Source organism: Mytilus trossulus, chromosome 2 (genome assembly GCF_036588685.1).
Source record: "Mytilus trossulus isolate FHL-02 chromosome 2, PNRI_Mtr1.1.1.hap1, whole genome shotgun sequence".
Lineage (NCBI taxonomy): Eukaryota > Metazoa > Mollusca > Bivalvia > Mytilida > Mytilidae > Mytilus > Mytilus trossulus.
In genome coordinates, this window is record NC_086374.1 from 59,369,053 (window position 1) to 59,389,546 (window position 20,494).

Genomic DNA, 20,494 nt, shown 5'->3' on the forward strand with positions numbered 1-20,494 from the left:
GACCTTGCCATCATAACTCCGTTGTTCTCCACAGAATTGGAACGTATTGTTTTACCTCTCAGTCTGTCCGTCCATCTGTCAGTCAGTCATTTGATATTTGGTCCGGAGGATCCAATAGGAAGGATACAAATCTATTACTAGTACGTCATTATTGCACTTTCCTCTTGAAGATTTTCGATTGACTAATATGAATTCAACACCAGCAACCATTGACATAACATTCGCTAGATTTTTTTCATATGGATGGTCAGCTTTTGTTCTCTGGAATAAGGTCTGTCTCTATCCATATTGTCTTCAGTTCCTTTTTTCTAAGAAATATATCGGGGTAGTCTCCATGAATAAGCTGATATATTTCTTGTTAATTATAGTGATTGTAGATTGTTGCCAGGTGTGGATTAAGGCAGTTTCAGCTTGAAACTTTAATTTCTAGCTAATTTTACCACACAATGGTACGAGATATCTATATTTCCCCCTTTTAAAAGAATATTTCAAAAATAGTTGGTCCAAATATTAGTCCAAAATTATACTAAATGTTTTGTATTAACTAAAATTGAATCCTTGGATATTGGAATACTTCAAAAAGGATTGGTGTTCTTTGATATGGTAAATCTAATCAATATTTAAATTTTAAATATTTGAATGTTGGAAATTTGCCAAAACTTTATTATTAATAAATTCTTTTGGAAATTTGCCAATAACTGTATTGTAATGAATTCATTGGCAATTTGTCAATATACAATATTGCTGATGAAGATGATTTTTTTTTATCTTATCTAAAATGCTTAATTATATATATTGGAGATTTACCAGACATGACTATACATTTGTAATATTAACTTAAACTTTATTATTAATAAATTCCATTGGAAATTTGCCAATAACTTAAGTTTAATGAACTTCTTTGGAAATGTGCCAATACAAAATGTTGCTTTTTTTGTTTATCGTATGTTATATATGCTTTATTATATATATTGGAAATTAACCAGACATGACTATTTGGAGAAAAAAAAAATTAATAAATTCCATTGGAAATTTGCCAATAACTTAAGTTTAATGAACTTCATTGGGAATGTGCTAATACAAAATGTTGCTGATGAAGTTTTTTGTTTATCTCATTTGAATAAACATGTACTTAGTTTTTTTTTGGTTATGGACCAAGTTTCCAAGTTGATTCAAAAATTGGGATTGTACTTTGTTTTTGGGTTATGGACCCAGTTTTCAAATTCGTCACAAAATTGGGGTCCAAAATTAAGTGGGGTCCAAAATTAAACTTTGTTTGATGTCAACAGAAATGGGATATATGGTTTTTTTTTCAATATGCTGAATCTAATCATGTATTTAAATTCATGATATTTGGACCCAGTTATCAAATTGGTATACAGTGAGTTTTACCACAAAGGGATAGGGGTTCTTTTATATTGTAAATCTAATTATGCATGTATTTTGATTTTGATATGGAATACTACAAATAATTTAAAATCTTGGATTCTTAAAATATGCTTAATCTGTATTTAAATTTTATGTATTGAAATATTACAAAGGAATGGTAAGAATTGTCTTTCAGAGTTATGACTCAAACCATTAAGAAATAAAGTGCAAAAAAGGGGGAAAAGGGTTTCCTTGTTAATGGGCAATTACTTAAGTACCATACATAATTTGAAAGCAGTGTAAGGTAGGTAATTGAAATGCATTTGAATAGCTCACATAAACTGCTTTTAAATTATGGATGTTCCAGACCATATGAGTATTTGGACTGTACGCGTACGGTCTTGACCGTATACCTATACTCATACGGTCCGACCATACGCGTACGGTCGGACCGTATGAGTATACGCGTATGGTCCAGTACGAACTGACAATGCATGTTACTGGTTCATATATTTGAATTTAAAAATTCAAATTTAAACAAACATGTATCATCATCTTTATTTCTAGTTTTACAAATTGTTACAATTAGAATGATAAAATGTACAAACGAACCATTGAAATTAAGTATTTGTTTAATGATCTTTAATTGTATATCTAAAGTCTATTTTGGTACCCTCGCTCTATTTGACACTTGCTATCACAAATAACGTATTGTTGATTTATATTGGAAATCAAGTTGCCAAAACTTTATTATTAATAAATTCTTTTGGAGATTTGCCAAAAACTTTATGTAAAGAAACTCATTGGAAATTTTTCAATATAAAATGATGCTGATGAAGCTTTTTTTTCTTATCTTATCTAAAATGTTTTTAGATAATGTATATTGGAAATTTGCCAGACATGACTATGATGTCATTTTCTATTTTGACAATTTTCTGATGTCATTTTCTATTTTGATAATTTTCTGATGTATTTAAATGAGTTTTTATGGTTGCAAAGTCCATTTGAAATTTGAATTGGGATTATGATGATGGAGTAGTTCTAAGGAAGATAAGGTAAGTTAATTTTTATACGACTGCAAAAATTGAAAATGTTTTGGTCGTAAATTGGTATCATGTTGGCGTCGTCGTCTGCGTCGTCGTCGTCGTCCGAATACTTTTAGTTTTCGCACTCTAACTTTAGTTTAAGTCAATAGAAATCTATGAAATTTAATACAAGGTTTATGATCACAAAAGGAAGGTAGGGATTGATTGTGGAAGTTTTGGTCCCAACATTATAGGAATTTTAAGCATTTTTCTTGGTTTTCGCACCATAACATTAGTATAAGTAAATAGAAATCTATGAAACTTAAACACAAGGTTTGTGACCATAAAAGGAAGGTTGGGATTGATTTCAGGAGTTTTGGTCCCAACGAATAAGGGGCCAAAAGGGGCCAAAATTAAACTTTGTTTGATTTCATAAAAAATTCAATAATAGGGGTTCTATGATATACCGAATCTAACCGTGTATTCAGATTCTTAATTTTTTGTCACTTTTTAATTTTTTTCTACATTAAGGTCCAAAGGGTCCAAAATTAAACTTAGTTTGATTTTAACAAAAATTGAATTCTTGCGTTTCTTTGATATGCTGAATCTAATCATGTATATGTTAATGTTTGTGTCATTTTGGTCTTTTGTGGATAGTTGTCTCATTGGCAATCATACCACATCTTCTATTTTATTTGTACTTAGTTTTTTTCATTATAAGCCCAGTTTTCAACTTGGTCCAAATCGGGGTCCAAAATTAAACTTTGTTTGATTTCAACAAAAATTCAATATTATATAGGGTTCTTCAATATGCTGAATCTAACCATGCATTTACATTTTTAATATTTAGGACCGGTTATCAAATTGGCTCACATTGAGGTCTAAAGGGTCCAAAATTGAACTTTATTTGATTTCATCAAAAGTTGAATTCTTGGGGTTTTTTGATATGATAAATCTAACCATGTATTTAGATTTTGGATATTGGAATACCACAAAGGGATGATAAGAATTGTCTTTGGGAGTTATGGCTCAAACCGTTAAGGAATAAGGTTAAACAATGGGTGGAAAAGAGTATCCAGGTTAATGAACAATTACTTAAAGTACAAAACATAATTTAAAAGCAGTGTAAGGTTGGTAATTGAAACTCATTTTAATATCCCACCTTAACTGCTCTTAAATTGTGTAACATTGAACAATGAACCATAGAAATAAAGTCAAGGTCAGATGACGCTTGCCAGACAGATATATATATATATACAACTCGTCTAAACATCAACCCAACAATGCTAGATCTGTAAATTTGCTTTCGCAAATTTTTGGTTCTTCCCTCGCCGGGATTCGAACCCATGCTACTGTTATATCGTGACACCAAATCGCCTGCATTGCAGCCGTCCCGCTAGACCACACGACCACCTGGGCTCTCAAAAAAAAGAGCTTCCGGTGGCCATATGTTACCTTTCCACGTCAGTTTTAAGCAAATTTACAGATCTAGCATTGTTGGGTTGATGTTTAGACGAGTTGTATATATATATATATCTGTCTGGCAAGCGTCATCTGACCTTGACCTTATTTCCATGGTTCATTGTTCAATGGTAGTTATCTCTATTTGGTCTGTTTTTGAGATATTGTAAGGATATCTGAACCTTATTTGGTGTATGCACTAACTGTGGTAAAGTGTGTATGTCCATTTGGCAGGTGTATTTGTAACGGTTTATTTCTTCCTCTGTGATATTTTATCATGAGGATAATTTTTCCCGGTAATTGTTTTCCAGGCATGGTATTTCACAGGTTGATTTATTCCAGAGGAGTGAAAATTTATCTGTGTTATGCGGATAGTATTTACCGGTATATAATTGCCGTATTATATTTCACAGAACCGTGTGAAATAGAGTCCCATTAGCTACTATGTAAGTTACTCACAATCAATATATACCTGACTATAATTTTAAAATATTTCACAAAGGTAGAACAAATTTGCATAATTTAATAAAGGGAGGTAGTTAGGAGGAATTTAATGTTAAAGATATCAATAATTTTATATTTCTGAATCAATTTCATAGTGAACTTTTTCGTTGAATCTTATTTTTTATATATTCATTTATATAAAAAGATGACTTACAACTTGATTTAATAAAACAGATAACATTTCACATGTAAATAATATCCAGCTGTTAAACATGCTTTTGTTCCAATATATTGTTATGCTATGATTTATCTGATTTCCATATAATCAACAACTACATCTCTGTCCCCAGACAAAACTATTTATATAGTTAAAAATATCATCATAATGAAATTCTTCTATTACTGTTAACAGTAGTAATGCAACTATAAACCTACCTTACTTTTAAATTTATATTTGTACTAAGATCTGAAAACAACTCACTTTTACATGTATTTCACAAAACTTATTTAATCATGATATTATTTTCACAATTACGATCTTTGAAATTATTTCTGGTTTTCTTCCCTATTTTTCATGATAATTTTCTTCAGTTTTAAAAGGATGATATTGACTTGAAAATTTCAGAATTTTTTTTAATAATTTGTAAAATTATTTCCCATTAAAATACTTTTTTTTCAACTATTTTGCTTTAAGGATGTACACCTCTGAGGAGCCAAAAATTTCTAGAATTAAACTTTTTTTCTTAACCTGATTTTTAGGTTTATAAGACTGTAACAAAACAATTGGTGAAGAAAAAATCATATGGTGGTGTTCTTCTTTTTTTGCTACGGCCCTTTGAAAATGCCCAATTTTGATGATTTTCTCACTTTTCATCGATTTTTACCTATTTTTGGGCTATTATCGTTCCACAATTAAACTTTTTTTCATACTTTCCATAAAGATGAAGTGGACCAAATTGAATAAATTTAACTTACAAAAACTATAGGTAGGTGTTAATATAAGAAAGTTTTATCATATTTTGATGCTTTTTTGTGTAAAATTTACCATACTGCCAATTTTGTATTTTTATGATTTTTCTCATTTTAAAGAACAAAATGCATATTAATTCAACTTTTTTGTTATAAATGATTGAAAAAATACATATCTAAGAAATTAGAAAAGACCAAAATGAGATGGGATGTAGACTATTCTTGTAAAATAATTTTTTGTATCCCTAACCCATTTTCTCAAAATTTTGACTAAAAATACTGACTTGAATGGTCGTAAAATTTGAAAACTGGATTATTCAAAAACCGTTCATGGTAAATACACAATTTTTTCACAGAGTTATGTTTGATTATAATATTTTTAAAGTTCATTGATATTTTCCACTTCTATCATATGTTTTGGAAATTATTTAAGAACGAGATTTCAACGAGACTGAACGAGACTGAAAAGTCAGAAGAATACATCCTTAATTCAAATACACTATTATTATTTCATAGTATTTTTTAAAGGATACGTTTTTTTCTAATAATTTTTCAATAAGTTAACTACCCAGATAAAATTTCATGGCGAAGGAAAAAATATCCCAGGGAAATATTTTCCTCCGGATAAAAAAATAACAACAACTACTGTGACATTTTTTCCTCGGGATCAATTTTCACCCGGATAAAATTTTGCTTTACATATTCTGATCTTGGCATGATTTTCATGGATTATTTATCATTGCTATTTTTTTAAAGTTTGGCTAGTTTCTCAGATAGTATTAGTGATAATATAGTAAACTTAGAAATGAAATTTGATTGGAAGTCAACTTTTAACGAAATTCCGTGTAAGTGACCATAACTTGGAAATTGAAATAGGACGCTATAAAAAAAATTCAAAGAACACGGACTGTGCAAAGTTGGTAAAATTTTAGATGATGAGGAACACTTTTTCCTTCATTGCCAAATCAACAGTAATATTCGAAATCCCCTTATAAATGTAATTAAAAATCCTTATTCTAATTTTAATCCAGCTTGACTCGATCTCTAAACTTAAAACTATTCTAGATCCCAACAAAGATATTTTGTCTAGTGTTGTAGACTATATAAAGTAATCTATGGAATTGCGAAAATAAAGTCGACATTGGTCATATATATACTTATTGCTATCAACTTGACTTGTTTAAAACATTTATCATGTATTATATATTTCTTGTCACTTGTGTATAGTACTATGTTTGTGTTATAACCCGTCATTTATAATAAAAAAAAATTATCTTAAGTTCAGCTCTTTGTAAGAACCAGGCAGAGTGCGATATATGAAGGTTTCAGATTTTATCTGTAATTGGCCTAGTAGAAGCAATAAATGAATACTGCTAAAAAAAACCTATGAATTGGAAAATTAATTATCTCTATATTTGACATACAACCGAAACATGGTCTTAATATATAATAAGCTACACTTGTTTGCTTTTCACGATTCTACAGTATTTAACAGATGTTTACAGCCTTTTCGTTAAGAGTAAAATCACAAAAATTCTGAACTCCAAGGAAATTTCAAAACGGAAAGTCCCTAATCAAATGACAAAATTAAAAGCTCAAACACATCAAACAAATGGATAACAACTGTTATATTCCTAACTTGGCACGCGGCACTATTTTAAAAAGCTTAATTTCAAAATTTTCGAGCTGTAAGTATCTTGCATCCTACTTCCATATACAAATGTAGATATGTGAGATATGTGTTTTGCCTTTTGTCTCAAATTTCATTCTGAATAACTTAAACGTACAATTTTCGCTATTGACTTTAGAGTTTATAATGTATTCGATTTTTATTTTATGATCGGGCGGGGAAAAAAGATTAGGATTGACGCTTAACGGTAAGGCTCGTAAACTATAGCTAATAACTTTTATTTATACCACTACAATTTAGAACACTCAACTAGTACAACTTTACGAGCTCGGGTTTCACACTGTAAAGTTGATCAGTATACTTGATTTTAGATGTGGGGTAGCTCCACTAAAACTAGAAACTGGAAGATATGAAAAGAAAGAAGTCCATGAGAGGACATGTTTTAACTGTAGCTCTATTGTTGAAGATGAAATGCATGTAATTTTAAAATGCCCATTATATGTGGATCTAAGACAAATCATGATACATGAAGCTTTACATTTTAATGAACATTTTAACCTGTTATCAGATAATGAAAAATTTATATTTTTATTTAGTAATGACAATGTTGCTGCTATAGTTGCCAAAACCTGCAACAGCATTTTATTAAGAAGAAATAGTATTCTATTTCACTAGTTTTTAAAGAAACAAATGTTTTAATATCATTTAGTAAAAATGTATATTGTGTCAGAATTTTTAATTCTAAATGTGTAAAAATATGTTTATATGTATATAGTATATCTTAAAAGTCTCTCATAAATCTTTTTAAGATTGGTACATGCAATGCAAATGTTTTAATGTTTTAAATCTATGTATGTGAATCTCATTTTATGTTTGTATGTGGTGAGACTATAATATAATAAAATATTGAATCTGAATCTGCGATCCGGCAATTTTACAGACTAAGGACATTAGGTTGACAAGACGAATTCTATTTGTCGTGGATATTTAACACTAATTGACCGATTCGACTCATTTTGTAACCAGACATTTTAAATTAGTTCAAATAAATGTCAATTAAGCTACTTAATTAGATTCATAATTAATGGAAATCACTTATAGGAAAAAATAATAACACATGCTAATATACTGTTTATAGACATCAACGAATTCAATAATTCGTGAATAATACGGTAGTATCATAAGTATGTCTATGACAGTTCGAAAGTGTGAATTTACATACATAATTTCTCTTGACACATCCCTGCGATTTCTACATTTGTAGCATCATTTCTCGCCGAGAAATTAGCAAATAAAAAAAGATTGATTTTATAAGGTTATTTTGATTTCAGAATACAATATTCCTACTCCTTTTTGTATATATGAAAACCAAAGTATATAAATAAGGAGATATGATGTGTTGTCAATGAGACACTTATTCAACCGAGTTCAAATGACCTGAATGTAGGGAACAATGGGTCACCATACAGTCTTAAACATCGAACAGAGTCCATTCATACAATATACTCAGCTTAACTATAAGACACCGCCAACATGAAAGACAAATGTGATACAGTTGAAACTTAAAAATAAACAGCCTGATTTATACAAAAACAATTACAGAAAGAGACATATATAACAGATAGCAACCATCACTAAATTACACAATCCTTACAGAGCATTTTTGTTTCATAAGGTACTGAAATGTTCGGACTGTTTCATTGTATTTTGCTTATTCAGTAAATCGATGCTACGGGGGTTTCGCGATAGCAAGTTGATTGATAGGTTGGGAGAGTAAGTGAATGAAGTCTACTCACCACCAAGTCACCGAACGTTATAATGCTACTAAATTAACTAAAATTAAACCAGAAATAACCATTTCGATAATATTTTTTTTTCAAAAAAGTAGTTTTACATAAAATGTGTAGTAAAAAATCTCAATTGACGAATAATAATATGGCCACACTCTGTACATTATACTGTTTGGTTCCAGTCAGGACCAATACAGTTTGATTCCAGTCAGGACCAATAGAGTTTGGTTCCAGTCAGGACCAATATAGACCAATATAGTTTGATTCCAGTCAGGACCGATATAGTCTGATTCCAGTCAGGACCATAAAATCGATAAAAGTCATTTAGTTCACTTGCGTCTTTCTTCTTACCATTTGATGATATAATTACCATAATACTTTTTTAAAAACAGATCTTAAAAGGACAGACAAATTTTCATTAGAAAATAACCAAACTTCAAATTTTCTTCATTGAGAGATCTGCAAAGTTAAGGTTCATATCCTTGAAAAATAAACTCATCATAGATACAAGAATTGAAATTTTGTATTTGTGCCAGGCTTCGTTCGTCTTCAAAACTAAGACTCGTCAGTAACGGTCGATTAAAAAAAGTTAAAAAACGCAAATAAAGTACTTAATTGAAGATTATCGCTTTGTGATCGTTGTATACTGGACATTGTCCTGGGCGGCATGTACAAAATATTTGCCACTGGACACACAGCAACTAACAATCAATCATATATATAATGGATGTAAACTATTAATTAAGTGATGTTGAATCATAATCTTCATCCAAATTAAAAATACATTTCTTAAAAGCCTCTTAAAATTATCTCTTTCTTAAGTATTATGTCCGTCTCTTTCTTTTCTGAGATCATGGGCAATGACCCGATTTTTAACACCTAATCGAAAATTGTTTTAATATAGATGAATTAATCAACTGAGTTCTTTTAAAAAAAAATAGTTTTGAAATAAACATCATCGAATTTCTTGATTTGTGTATCTGTTCTCAGTTTAGTGTGTCATAACTTTACAAAACATTTACAGTCACCTGTTGAAAGAGTAACTTGTGAGTGTCATGTGATCTCATGTGAATGTTCAATATTCAGCCGTTTTTTTTTTAAATATTGTATGGTTTACCAGGCATTCGATATTATAACCAGAATTGTCCCGCATTACTCACTGTAATCTAGAAATTGACTTCTGATATTACTTGAAATCTTTTTTTCAATTCATACTTCTGTAGCACAATTGTTACAGTAGTAGTCTTTCAACTTTAGATTTTGTGAAACTAAAAATTCAGTATAATGATAAAATTAAAAAAAAAAGATATGAAAAATATCGTTGGGGTGTGAAAACTCGGACCTGAACGGAAAATTAAATAACATAAATTTGCTTGAAAAGACTGTGGTCAAATTTATTCAAAATCTTTTACTGTTTTCAATCAATCTCCTTGAAGTATGAATTTTGTTATAGGAAAGGTATAATTTATCATTAAAATGATAAAGAATTTTATCGAAAATATAATGGTTGAGCTACAAAATTCGGACCTTGTCGGGGAAATAAAAGACATGAATAACAGGATCATAGGGGTAGATGTATTTAAACTCGCACAGCATTGTCTTTTCTATTTGTTATAATTTTAGACAAGTGTCCATTGAAGAGAAAGAATGACTTTATATTTATACAGGAACATATTTGAATACAAAATACCTTGTTGATGATGAATCCTAAACCTAAAGAGAAAAAGAAGATTGCCCGGTGAAATTATTCAAACTAATTCAACTTGCTTATACTGCATTAATATATATATCTTAAACTGTTTTATTTATAAAATAAAAATAATAGTATTGCTACCCCATGAACCAAATATGTAATTTAAAGACGTGTGTTCGTACATTGGAATTTTTAATTACATAACGTGTGCCAGTTGTAATTTACACCTTGTATTGATATTAACGTTAGGTGATAATTGGATCATTAATCTAAATAAACATTTCACTTTAAATAATCTTATAATTGGATTATCGTTAAAATTAAATATTTTTATCAGAATTTAAGTTGCTTTTGACTCTTCTTGAATGAAAATGCAAATGTTTTATAAGCTATATGTTGAATTAACTATATATACACAGGTTCATTCAGGACTTTATTTTTCATCCAGCAGGTCCGACATTTGTCACAAAGTGCAGGTTCCAGACTTGGGACACACACACAACGATTGTGATGGGGCTATCATAGTTTAAAGACACCAAATCTTTTTCTTAATTATTTATTTCTATGGTATATCATGTCTCTTTGACTTGTGAGTTTTGACATGTGAGTTTTGATTATTCTTTGGTATCTCCTGAGACTACTATGTTATAGTAGTCTCAGGTATCTCCCGTCTTTTTTGTATCAGTTTTGCGTATCATATTAGCAGGAACATATATATTAACGTTAGATATACTGTTCCCAGATATTAGTATCTTCCGTCAATAAAAATTAGAAAGAAGGGTGACCGAAAGAAATTGTAGTGTGATCCCAATGAGACAGCAGTTTTCCAAAAGAGAACAAATGACACCGAACATGAAATGTTAACAACCATATTTTTCGTTTCTGTTTATTATTATTTTTTTTTAAATAGCGGAATTTTAGGCACATTTAGATTTTTGAATTTACGTTCAGGTCCGAGTTTTGACACCCAAACGAAATTTTTGATGTATTTTTTTTATATTATTATTATATTGAACTTTTTGTTTCACAAAAACAAAAGTTGAAAGATATCCACTGTATATTAAAAAAGTTATTGAAGTTAGAATTATTCCGACCATGGATTTTCAGGTCCCTTCAGGTCTTTTCATTTCTCCCTTCAGATCCAACTTTAGGCATCAAAATTTTGTTTTTAATTTAAAAAAAATTAAATTTTAATGAAATATGGCTATTAACAATTGATAAAATTCCAACTTGAAGAAATTCCATCCAATAATAAAAAAGTTGTTGCAATTTGAATAATTTTAGTCGTATACTTTCAGGTCTTTTCAGGTCCACTTTCAGGTCTTTAGTGTAACCCGTCCTATGAAATGATTTATTAGTATAATAGTCCGGGCCCCGGCACCATAAAACTATTTGAGTACAGTTTTTTTACTCAGCCTGAGAATTTTCTCAATTTTTTTATTCTCAGCAAAATACACCGCCATAAAAAAAAATCTCAGATTTTTTTTACTCAAAGTTAAGAATATTCTTAAATATTTGAGTATGGCCAAGAGCATACTTAAGTATAAAAAAAATTCTTAAATGTTGCTATTTAGGGTATTTGATATAAAATTACAATTGTTAATAATATTTTTTTTAATTTTGAAGAACGTCACTATTCTACACAAACCAAGTTGTATCCAAAAAGAGCATACACATATTTATTAAGTCCAAAATTTTTGTTTGGTTAACGTCGTCTTTTTCATATATTTTGTAGAATAATTACTCAATTTTGTCAAAAACTGTAAAAACTGAGGTTTCAGGTTTTTTTCCAGAGTTCATAATTTGTTGATTGATTTAAATTATTCAATCAAACTGTTGCTAAAACAAACAAAAAAAAGTACATACAGCTCTATGATACTATGAATTTAGGGAAAAGATTGAAATACTTTTTTATTCTAGTGTGAAACAGCTTCACTGCTCCTTTGTTTTAAGAAATTATCCACATTTTAGAGGGCATCGGATATTTGAGCGAACATTTTTTTTTGTTAGGGCTATTTGACTGATATTCTAGAACGGAAACCATTGTATTTGAACTTTTTAGAGGTACATATAACTTTTTTCTTCACTAACACACGCAATAAATGTTAAATATATTTTAATATTCTCCAAAGTATTTGAGATATAGACAATAATTGATATTATGTTAGACAGTTGGGCCTAACAAGGATAAAATATAGTTTATGTGGTCGGTTTTTTTCTTTCTTTTTAGATTAATCTCTCTTATATCTACTTTTTACAATTTACTACTGCATCAGGTACCTTAATAATATTGCAATATTGGTACCTCATATCTACAAACCAAATATATGTATAATCAAATATACCTAATGTCACCATTTCTACTGTTATTTCTTAGATATTCAAATTATTACAAAGATGTAAAATAATTCCCCCCCCCCCCCTGTTTGGTTTTAAACAGGTATGAAATTGATAAATGTCTAATTTGTGCAGTACAGTAACAGATTCAGGGGAGATACAGACGAAAAATCTATCATGTGAAAATCATGATACAGAAGGAAATTCCCATATGCACGATCAGAACAGAAGAATTTTACAGAATAAATATTTCTTACAAAATACGAAAAAAAAACCCACCCCCAATTCCCCTTACTCCTTATAAAGACCCTCATATATCATTGTGACGGATAGTTTTGCAGTTTGTTCTATTTAACTGTATTTATTTTTGAAAAAGAATGTTTGAACACTTGGTGTTTTTAATAAATGAAATGGGCAATATATATGTCATGCCTTCTCACACGACGTCGTACGTTCAATTTCTCTTCCTGTGCAATATGATATTCACCTCATTATGCTGCTTGCTGAGCAATTTTTATGACTACTTGATTAGTAATTAAATCGCTTTAAATTCTGTATCAAATTTATATTAAAAGTTACATACATGTAGTAGTATGTACCTTGAATATTGATTACAATTATTTACTTGCTTTCATATTATAAAAATATCCGGTTTGTTGGTTTTTTGTTGTGGTTTTTTTTGGTTTTTTTTGTTTATAGATCTGAGAAAAAAAAAGTTATAAACAATTAACTAAAAAATGTCACATAGTGTCTTCTAATGTGTCGTCTGAATTCATAATGTATGTTATTGATCCGTCTTAATGTTTATTTGGCATGCCATACTCGATAGAAGTGCGGACGTGAAAGAAAGCACCCTTCACAATAAACGTCAACGCATATTACATTCCAAGGAGATAAAATTTCGAAGATTTCGCCATTATTAATGAAACATCATCATTAAAACGTGCATCTTAGACAGAAGTTGTATGAAAATAAATGTTGGCACCGATATAAATCTGTTGGATGTAAAAATTATCTTCAAACTAGGTGTTTATTTAATTTTAGAATAGACCATTCCACGCATATTACATGCTTAACAAATCTATGCAGTTTTCAACTTTGTCTAGTTTTCCAGACTGAAATAATTTGGAATAAATTATGGTATAATCAGAGACATATATAATTAAGGAATACCATTATTATGTCTTAATGTGTAATGTTTTAACAGAGACATAATCTTTAAAAAAAATTAAAAAAAAATGAAACTCATTAAAAAGTTATATATATTTATAACAAGATACGGGTAAATAACTTAAATATTTTGAGATCTTTGTCTTTTATTTCAAACAATTGTCCACAAATTATTTATGACTTTATATCCTGTGACTTTCTGCCCAATTACAGATGCCTACAAAGCGTGAGGTGTCCATTTACCAATGCGTACAAAATGCTACTTATCATTTCATCCATCATTGATTTTTTTTTTATGTTTTACATTGTTAATAAAGAGATAAAACCTGCGTTTTTGCGAAGTTTGGTACACTTTTTAGTTTTCAAACATCTATTTTACCCCTTACATCACTGAGAAAAAAATTCTCAACTGAGAAAAAAAAATACTCAGCTGAGAATATTCTCAACGTTGAGAATATTTTTTTATGGCGGATAAAAAAGTTCTCATTCTTAGCTGAGTAAAATAATTCATTCTGAGAATATTTTTTTACTCAGCAAAAAAAAGTTTTATGGCGCCGGGGCCGGGACTCCCAGAGTAGTCTCGACAGTCTTAGACCTGTCCTCATGCAGCTGTAAACTGTAAGCATGGTAGAAATCCGAATATTTGTTTGTTGTTACCGTCATTTGACTTTGACCATTATTGATTTGTGTCGTCATAACCAAATGTCACATGATCATGTCCATTTTCTTTGTTGATGATTTTTCAATTACGTTCTTCATATAGGTGTGAAAAACGGACAGTTACCCAGGTAAATGATTAATAGACCGTTTGATTATTATCACCTTTAATTGATTTGACATGCACCCTGATTGAAATATACAGTAAGACACGCCCTTAGGCATTTGTTTACATCTAACACGTGTTTTTTTGCTTTGACAGATAGACATGTTGAAACAAGATTGATGAGGACTTTAAATAGACGTGTGTAAACTGGTGTATAACACATCAGGACGGAATGGAGGGAAGAGAAGTGAAAACTCTAGTCTTCTTTGACTTAGAAGCTACTGGTTTTACAAAACCACGAATAACTGAGTTGAGCATGATGTCCGTTCAAAGAGAAGATCTACTAAAAACAGTCGGTACACCAAGAGTTGTCAACAAAGTCACTTTATGTGTTAATCCACAGAAGTGTATGGAACCAGAGGCATGCAAAATTACAGGTGAGCAACATAATTGATAGATATATTTATTTTTCATTTTGTAAATAATTGCATGTGTGTATTGTTTTAAATGATAAAACCATCCCATTGCCTGTTCATTTGCTGTTTACACATGTTACACATGAATATTTTGTTATCTGTCAAAATTAAAGATTGTATCATGGAGATCAAACATAACAAACAACAAAGAGAAAATATGTGAAATGTAAATGATAAAAGTAAAAAATAAATTAATTTAATTGGTGAAATATTTTGCCCAGATTAAGAGGTAAACTCATGTTGTTCATTAATATATCACATGTATTGCATTGTAACTTCAACAACTTAAACAAGTACATATTTACCATATACAAAATAAAGATTATAAATAATCAGAGGCAGATTTGAGCCTCTGTATAAAGAGCTTCATACATGTATTTGATAACTGCATACATTGTATATACATGTATACCATATTATTGATTTTTGAAAAAAGTATCATACTATCAGTGTATATATTCACTCAAAAATTTGGTTTTTCAAATCCTGGACCCCACCTGATTATAAATTTACCAATTATTGTTTGTAAAAAGAATAAGATTTCACTAGGCTTCATATGCTAGATGTATATTATAAGAATGCGCTTCTGCAAATGAAAACAACAATAATTGTGTATTTCACTAATGTTTATATAATCATTGTATTATGATGATTTTGTATCTTGCCCGACAAGGGCCCATATATGCATGATTGGTATAATAAATAATGTCTATAAGAAATGAAGAAGATGTGGTATGATTGCCAAAAAGACAACTCTCCACAAGAGACATAATCAGCAGGCAAATGACACAGAAATTAACAAATATATGTCACCCTATAGCCTTCAACAATGACCAAAACCCATACTGCGTTAACTTCATTTTTTTATTAAAAAAAATTACATTGTCAGAGAAACACAGTGTTTGAATAAAAAAAACATGATTAAATTTTTGTCTTCTTTTATTTATACTTCATTTTCTTTTTGCAGGTCTATATAATGACAGTTTAGAAGACCAGACTCCATTCGATTCTAGTGTTACTGACACAATACACAACTTTTTAAATAGACTACCATCGCCTGTGTGCTTATTAGCACACAATGGTAACAAATATGACTATCCACTTCTCTTGAAAGAATTGCAACGTTGTGGTAAAATTTTATCACCAGAACTTCTTTGTGCTGATTCCCTCATTGCATTTAAAGATTTGGACGGATATGTTCATCCAGGTGAGAAACCAAAGTCATTTGATGGCTCTTCATCCCAGCCGTCATCAAGGGTGACAACTCCACTAGACCCACTCTTGCAGACGACAGATTTGTCTCAGTCTTTAAATTTAAACAGAAAGACACCTCTAGGTCAGCCTATTCCTGAGACAGCTTGTTCAAATATGAAGGACAAGGTAAGACAGTTAAAACGAAAGAGTGATGCTAGTTTCGACCGTGGACCAAGTGTTGCTAAGGCTGTTAGAAAACGTTTGTTCCAGTCAGACCCAATCGAAATAGCAAGTTTAAATAAAGAGCTCAAGTCAGAGAGTGGTAATAGAAACTTTGCTGGAAGCAAACCATCAACACTTGAAAAACTAGTCAGTGCAAAACGGTTTAAACCAGAAGTTGAAACTGTCAAAAAACGATTAAATTTTGACTCAGATGAGGATGATGATAGTACAGATTCTAGTCTTAATTGTAGCACCGATTATGAAATGTTGGAACGCAACAGTGCAATACCGGTAAATGGCCATGCAATTGATGAAAAATCAAATTTCACATGTGATGTTAATGAAAACGTGAAGCAAGGACCAACTTCATATTTTTCCAACCTGGATTCTCAGGGCAGTTTAAAAGATGAAGATCTAGTTGATGCCATAGAAGTAGAAAATAAAGTGCCAACATTTGGAATGGATGGACTTGAAAGTGAAAGCCCAACCCACTGTCCAAATTTTGTTGATGTTCCAACAACTAAGGATGCCATCTGTGTAACTCCTAAAAAAGCAGAGATTATACAGGTAGATATTCAGACAACAAATGAGACAACACCAGTTAAAAATACTCTACCACTCAAGTCAGAATTGAAGTACACACCAGTAACTCAATTAGCTAGATTTACCGAAAAAGTTCAACTTAACACACCAAAATCTTCAAGGATGAATGAACAGTTAAAACAATTAAGTGCTGGATCATCTGTAAATGTAGGGAATCACTTATCGTCATCATTTAGTGCTTTTGTAACGGCTAGTTACAGCAACACAACAACAGTGAATTCAAGCGCGTTTGGATTCCCAAAGTGGGTGTCTTATAGTTTGACAAACATTTATAAACGTACCTTTGGTTGTGAACCAGCGATATCTCACACGGCAGAAGATGATTGTAAAGCGTTATTACAGTGTGTGAAACGTAAATCTCCAGACTTTATACAATGGGTTGATAGGAACTCTATATTGTTATCCAATTTGCAACCGATGAGTTGATGAAATATTTTGTTAGATTTTTAGGAAAATTTTTGTATTGTTTTAAATGGTTGAGCCATAAAAGTTGTTGATATTTATTGTTTTTTAGCTTCAAATTTTACATTGTTTGTATTTTTATATGCATTTTCTATGATAATGTATATTTTTTTTTTTATAAACAAAATGTACATGTTGAATGTCTCATCATGGGTTTTTTCTAGACATATGGAAGGAAGACAGCTGGTACTTACATAGATTTGTCCTGCGATTGAGCATTTTAGTGATTTTGAAGAAAAAAAATAGAGATATTCATTTAATATAATGTACCAATATTATCTTTATGTCCTAAATGTACATGTATCCTTCTTCTTTATCATTAGAATCCATGATATCTGTCTCAGAATGATAAAGTTATGGTGCATTACGGGTTACTGGGGTCCAACTCCCGTCTATAAAAATTTGGCAAAGGAAGGGGATACATGTTACAAAATGTATATGAAACAACAAATTCGCAATGGACATAAGAATATATACATTTGCAAGACAAAAAAAAATAAACATACACTGTACATGTACTTCATTTATTTTGGGAAAGATGAAAATTATTTTTACTTTTTTTCAAAATAGACGAAAAACTAGATGAGCCATACTAAATTTTTCTTATATATATATACAGTTAAATTCACACAAATTATTATTAAATGTTTGTTTTTCAATGTACGTAAACATCATGTACATGTGTAACAGGAATTTAGATTTAAAATTCAGTTCAAATTCACTGAAGACCTTTGATTACTTTTTAAAATGATCACTGAATCTGAATGTTAACATACAAATGTACCATGTACATGTATGTTATTTATAAGAAGGAATAAGTATTATCTATGTTGCATGGCTACTTTCAATTTGAAACAGAGGTTTTTAGTGTTTCAGCACATTTTTTTTACATTGAGTGACAAGCTTGACCAAATTTTATTTGTTTTTGTCTAAGATCTCTTGTTTGGTTTTCTATTGTATATTTTTTTCACAACACATCATTTTAAAAAAACACATACAATTATTACATTGTCAAGACATATTTGAAGAGCACCTTTTCATGCATTTAGAGAGTGGAGAGTTTTCCCAATACAATGTGCAGTAGTATTTTATATACCAGTTAATAGTAGTATGCATCACATGCATTTATTCCTAAATTTATTCAATTTATATCAAAACAGTTTTTTTAATGACCTAAAATGGTTTAGCTGTGTTTAAAAAAAATTATATTGAGAGGAAATTAATAACAGTTACATGTACATACACAAGAGAAACATCGGACTTGCACTATTCATGAGATTGAACCCCTACATTGTATAGAGTTAATTTTTATGAATCACTTGGGCAATAAAATATTTTCAGATTACAAAATCCTAGATTTCAAATTTAAACAATTTAGCTTTTTGTTCTTTTTTTTGTGACAAACTATTGGGCAAGATTGAACTATGTTTTCTTATTTTGTTTAAAAATTGTTAAGATCAGCATATTTTGTTAGTTAAAGTTGAAAGAGGAGATAACTACATAATTTGTTAAAGTTGAAAAGGGAGATAACTACATAACTTGTTAAAGTTGAAAGGGGAGATAAACATTACTACATGAAGTCTCATTACAGCAAGATCAGTTGTTGATTTTTACTTTTATAAATATATAGTTTATATTGATATTTGTTACATCTGTAAATATTCATACTTATTTATTATTTATATATATTGGTTAGTTTATATATATTGTTAGAGATGCTTGTTTGTTATTATAGAACTGCATGAATTTAGATGTAATTTACATCTTTTAATGATATTTTTAAACTGAATTTTTTACTCTTTTTATACTAATGTTTACACTCAAATTTCTCTTAACTTTTAATTAGATAAAAATAATTTAATTTGGGGGAATTTTAATTTAAGTTATTATTTTTTTTCTTGATCATGTTGATTGATATTCTTTTTCCTTGAAATTATAGTAAAGTTAAAACATTTATTTAGTTTGCAAAAGAAAATGATAAGTTACAGACCAAGTTTTAAGATTTTTAAAAAATTCCAATGTGTTCTGTAATCTAATATATATACTATACTGATTTGTAAAAATCAGGACAGTGTTCATATTAAAAGAGTGTGATTTTGCATTTTCAGTGGCATTTAATTTTCTGCAGTTTATATGAGGTTGAGAATGTTCTTTCATTTAAAGGTATAAGTTGCATATGTAGCATGCATGACAGAAAATTTTAAAGTTTTAAAGTTAAGTTTTATTTTGAAACTAAAATAAACATTTCAAATTTTTTTATAAATACAATTTTGGATGCTGAGAAATAAATTAAGATCAATTGGAGCGACACCACAGTTAGGCAGAACTTAGAGAGAGAAAAAACTTTTTTTTATAATAATCGATATTATAACTGTGTGAAGTTGTTTGACATTTGAACTTGAACATTTTTCTGTGTAGTACATTTATTTGTACTATTTTGAACAATTCAAGTGCTAATTGGCCTTGAGTGACATTATCACAATAAAAGATTGTAGTAAACTAGTATGAAATACTCTCATCAATATGATTGTGAGAACAATAGTCCAAGAATTGTAAAACTGTGATAACTTACCAAATAAAAGTATTTTCTAATTATTTGTCTTTGTTTGTTGATGTGTTTTATGCAGACAGGTCATTCATGACAGTTCTCATGTCATAAGAACTTATTGATATCAAATTTGAATGAAGGAAAAGTGGGGTATATGCCAATTAGACAGCAACCCAATGACACAACAAAATCAAAGGACACCAGGAGATTTAAATGTATGGTCTTCATCAATAAACAGCTACCATACAATATGTTAAGCTCTATATATATATATTGTTTACAGACTAGAATAGATGTGCAATCAATGAACTGAGGGATAATCTATTGTATAAGATTAAG

At 29.8% G+C, this 20,494-nt stretch overlaps 1 protein-coding gene across 1 annotated transcript; it reads left to right on the forward strand.

Annotated features, from left to right (window-relative positions):
- Window positions 1-14,565: 14,565 nt before the first annotated feature.
- On the forward strand, window positions 14,566-20,202 carry LOC134707658 (uncharacterized). The gene is made up of 3 exons (XM_063567628.1): window positions 14,566-14,675; window positions 14,807-15,087; window positions 16,094-20,202. Exons 2-3 carry the CDS (start codon window positions 14,883-14,885, stop codon window positions 17,569-17,571), a joined length of 1,683 nt encoding a protein of 560 aa, XP_063423698.1. The 5' UTR covers window positions 14,566-14,675; window positions 14,807-14,882; the 3' UTR covers window positions 17,572-20,202.
- The last annotated feature ends 292 nt before the right edge of the window (window positions 20,203-20,494 follow it).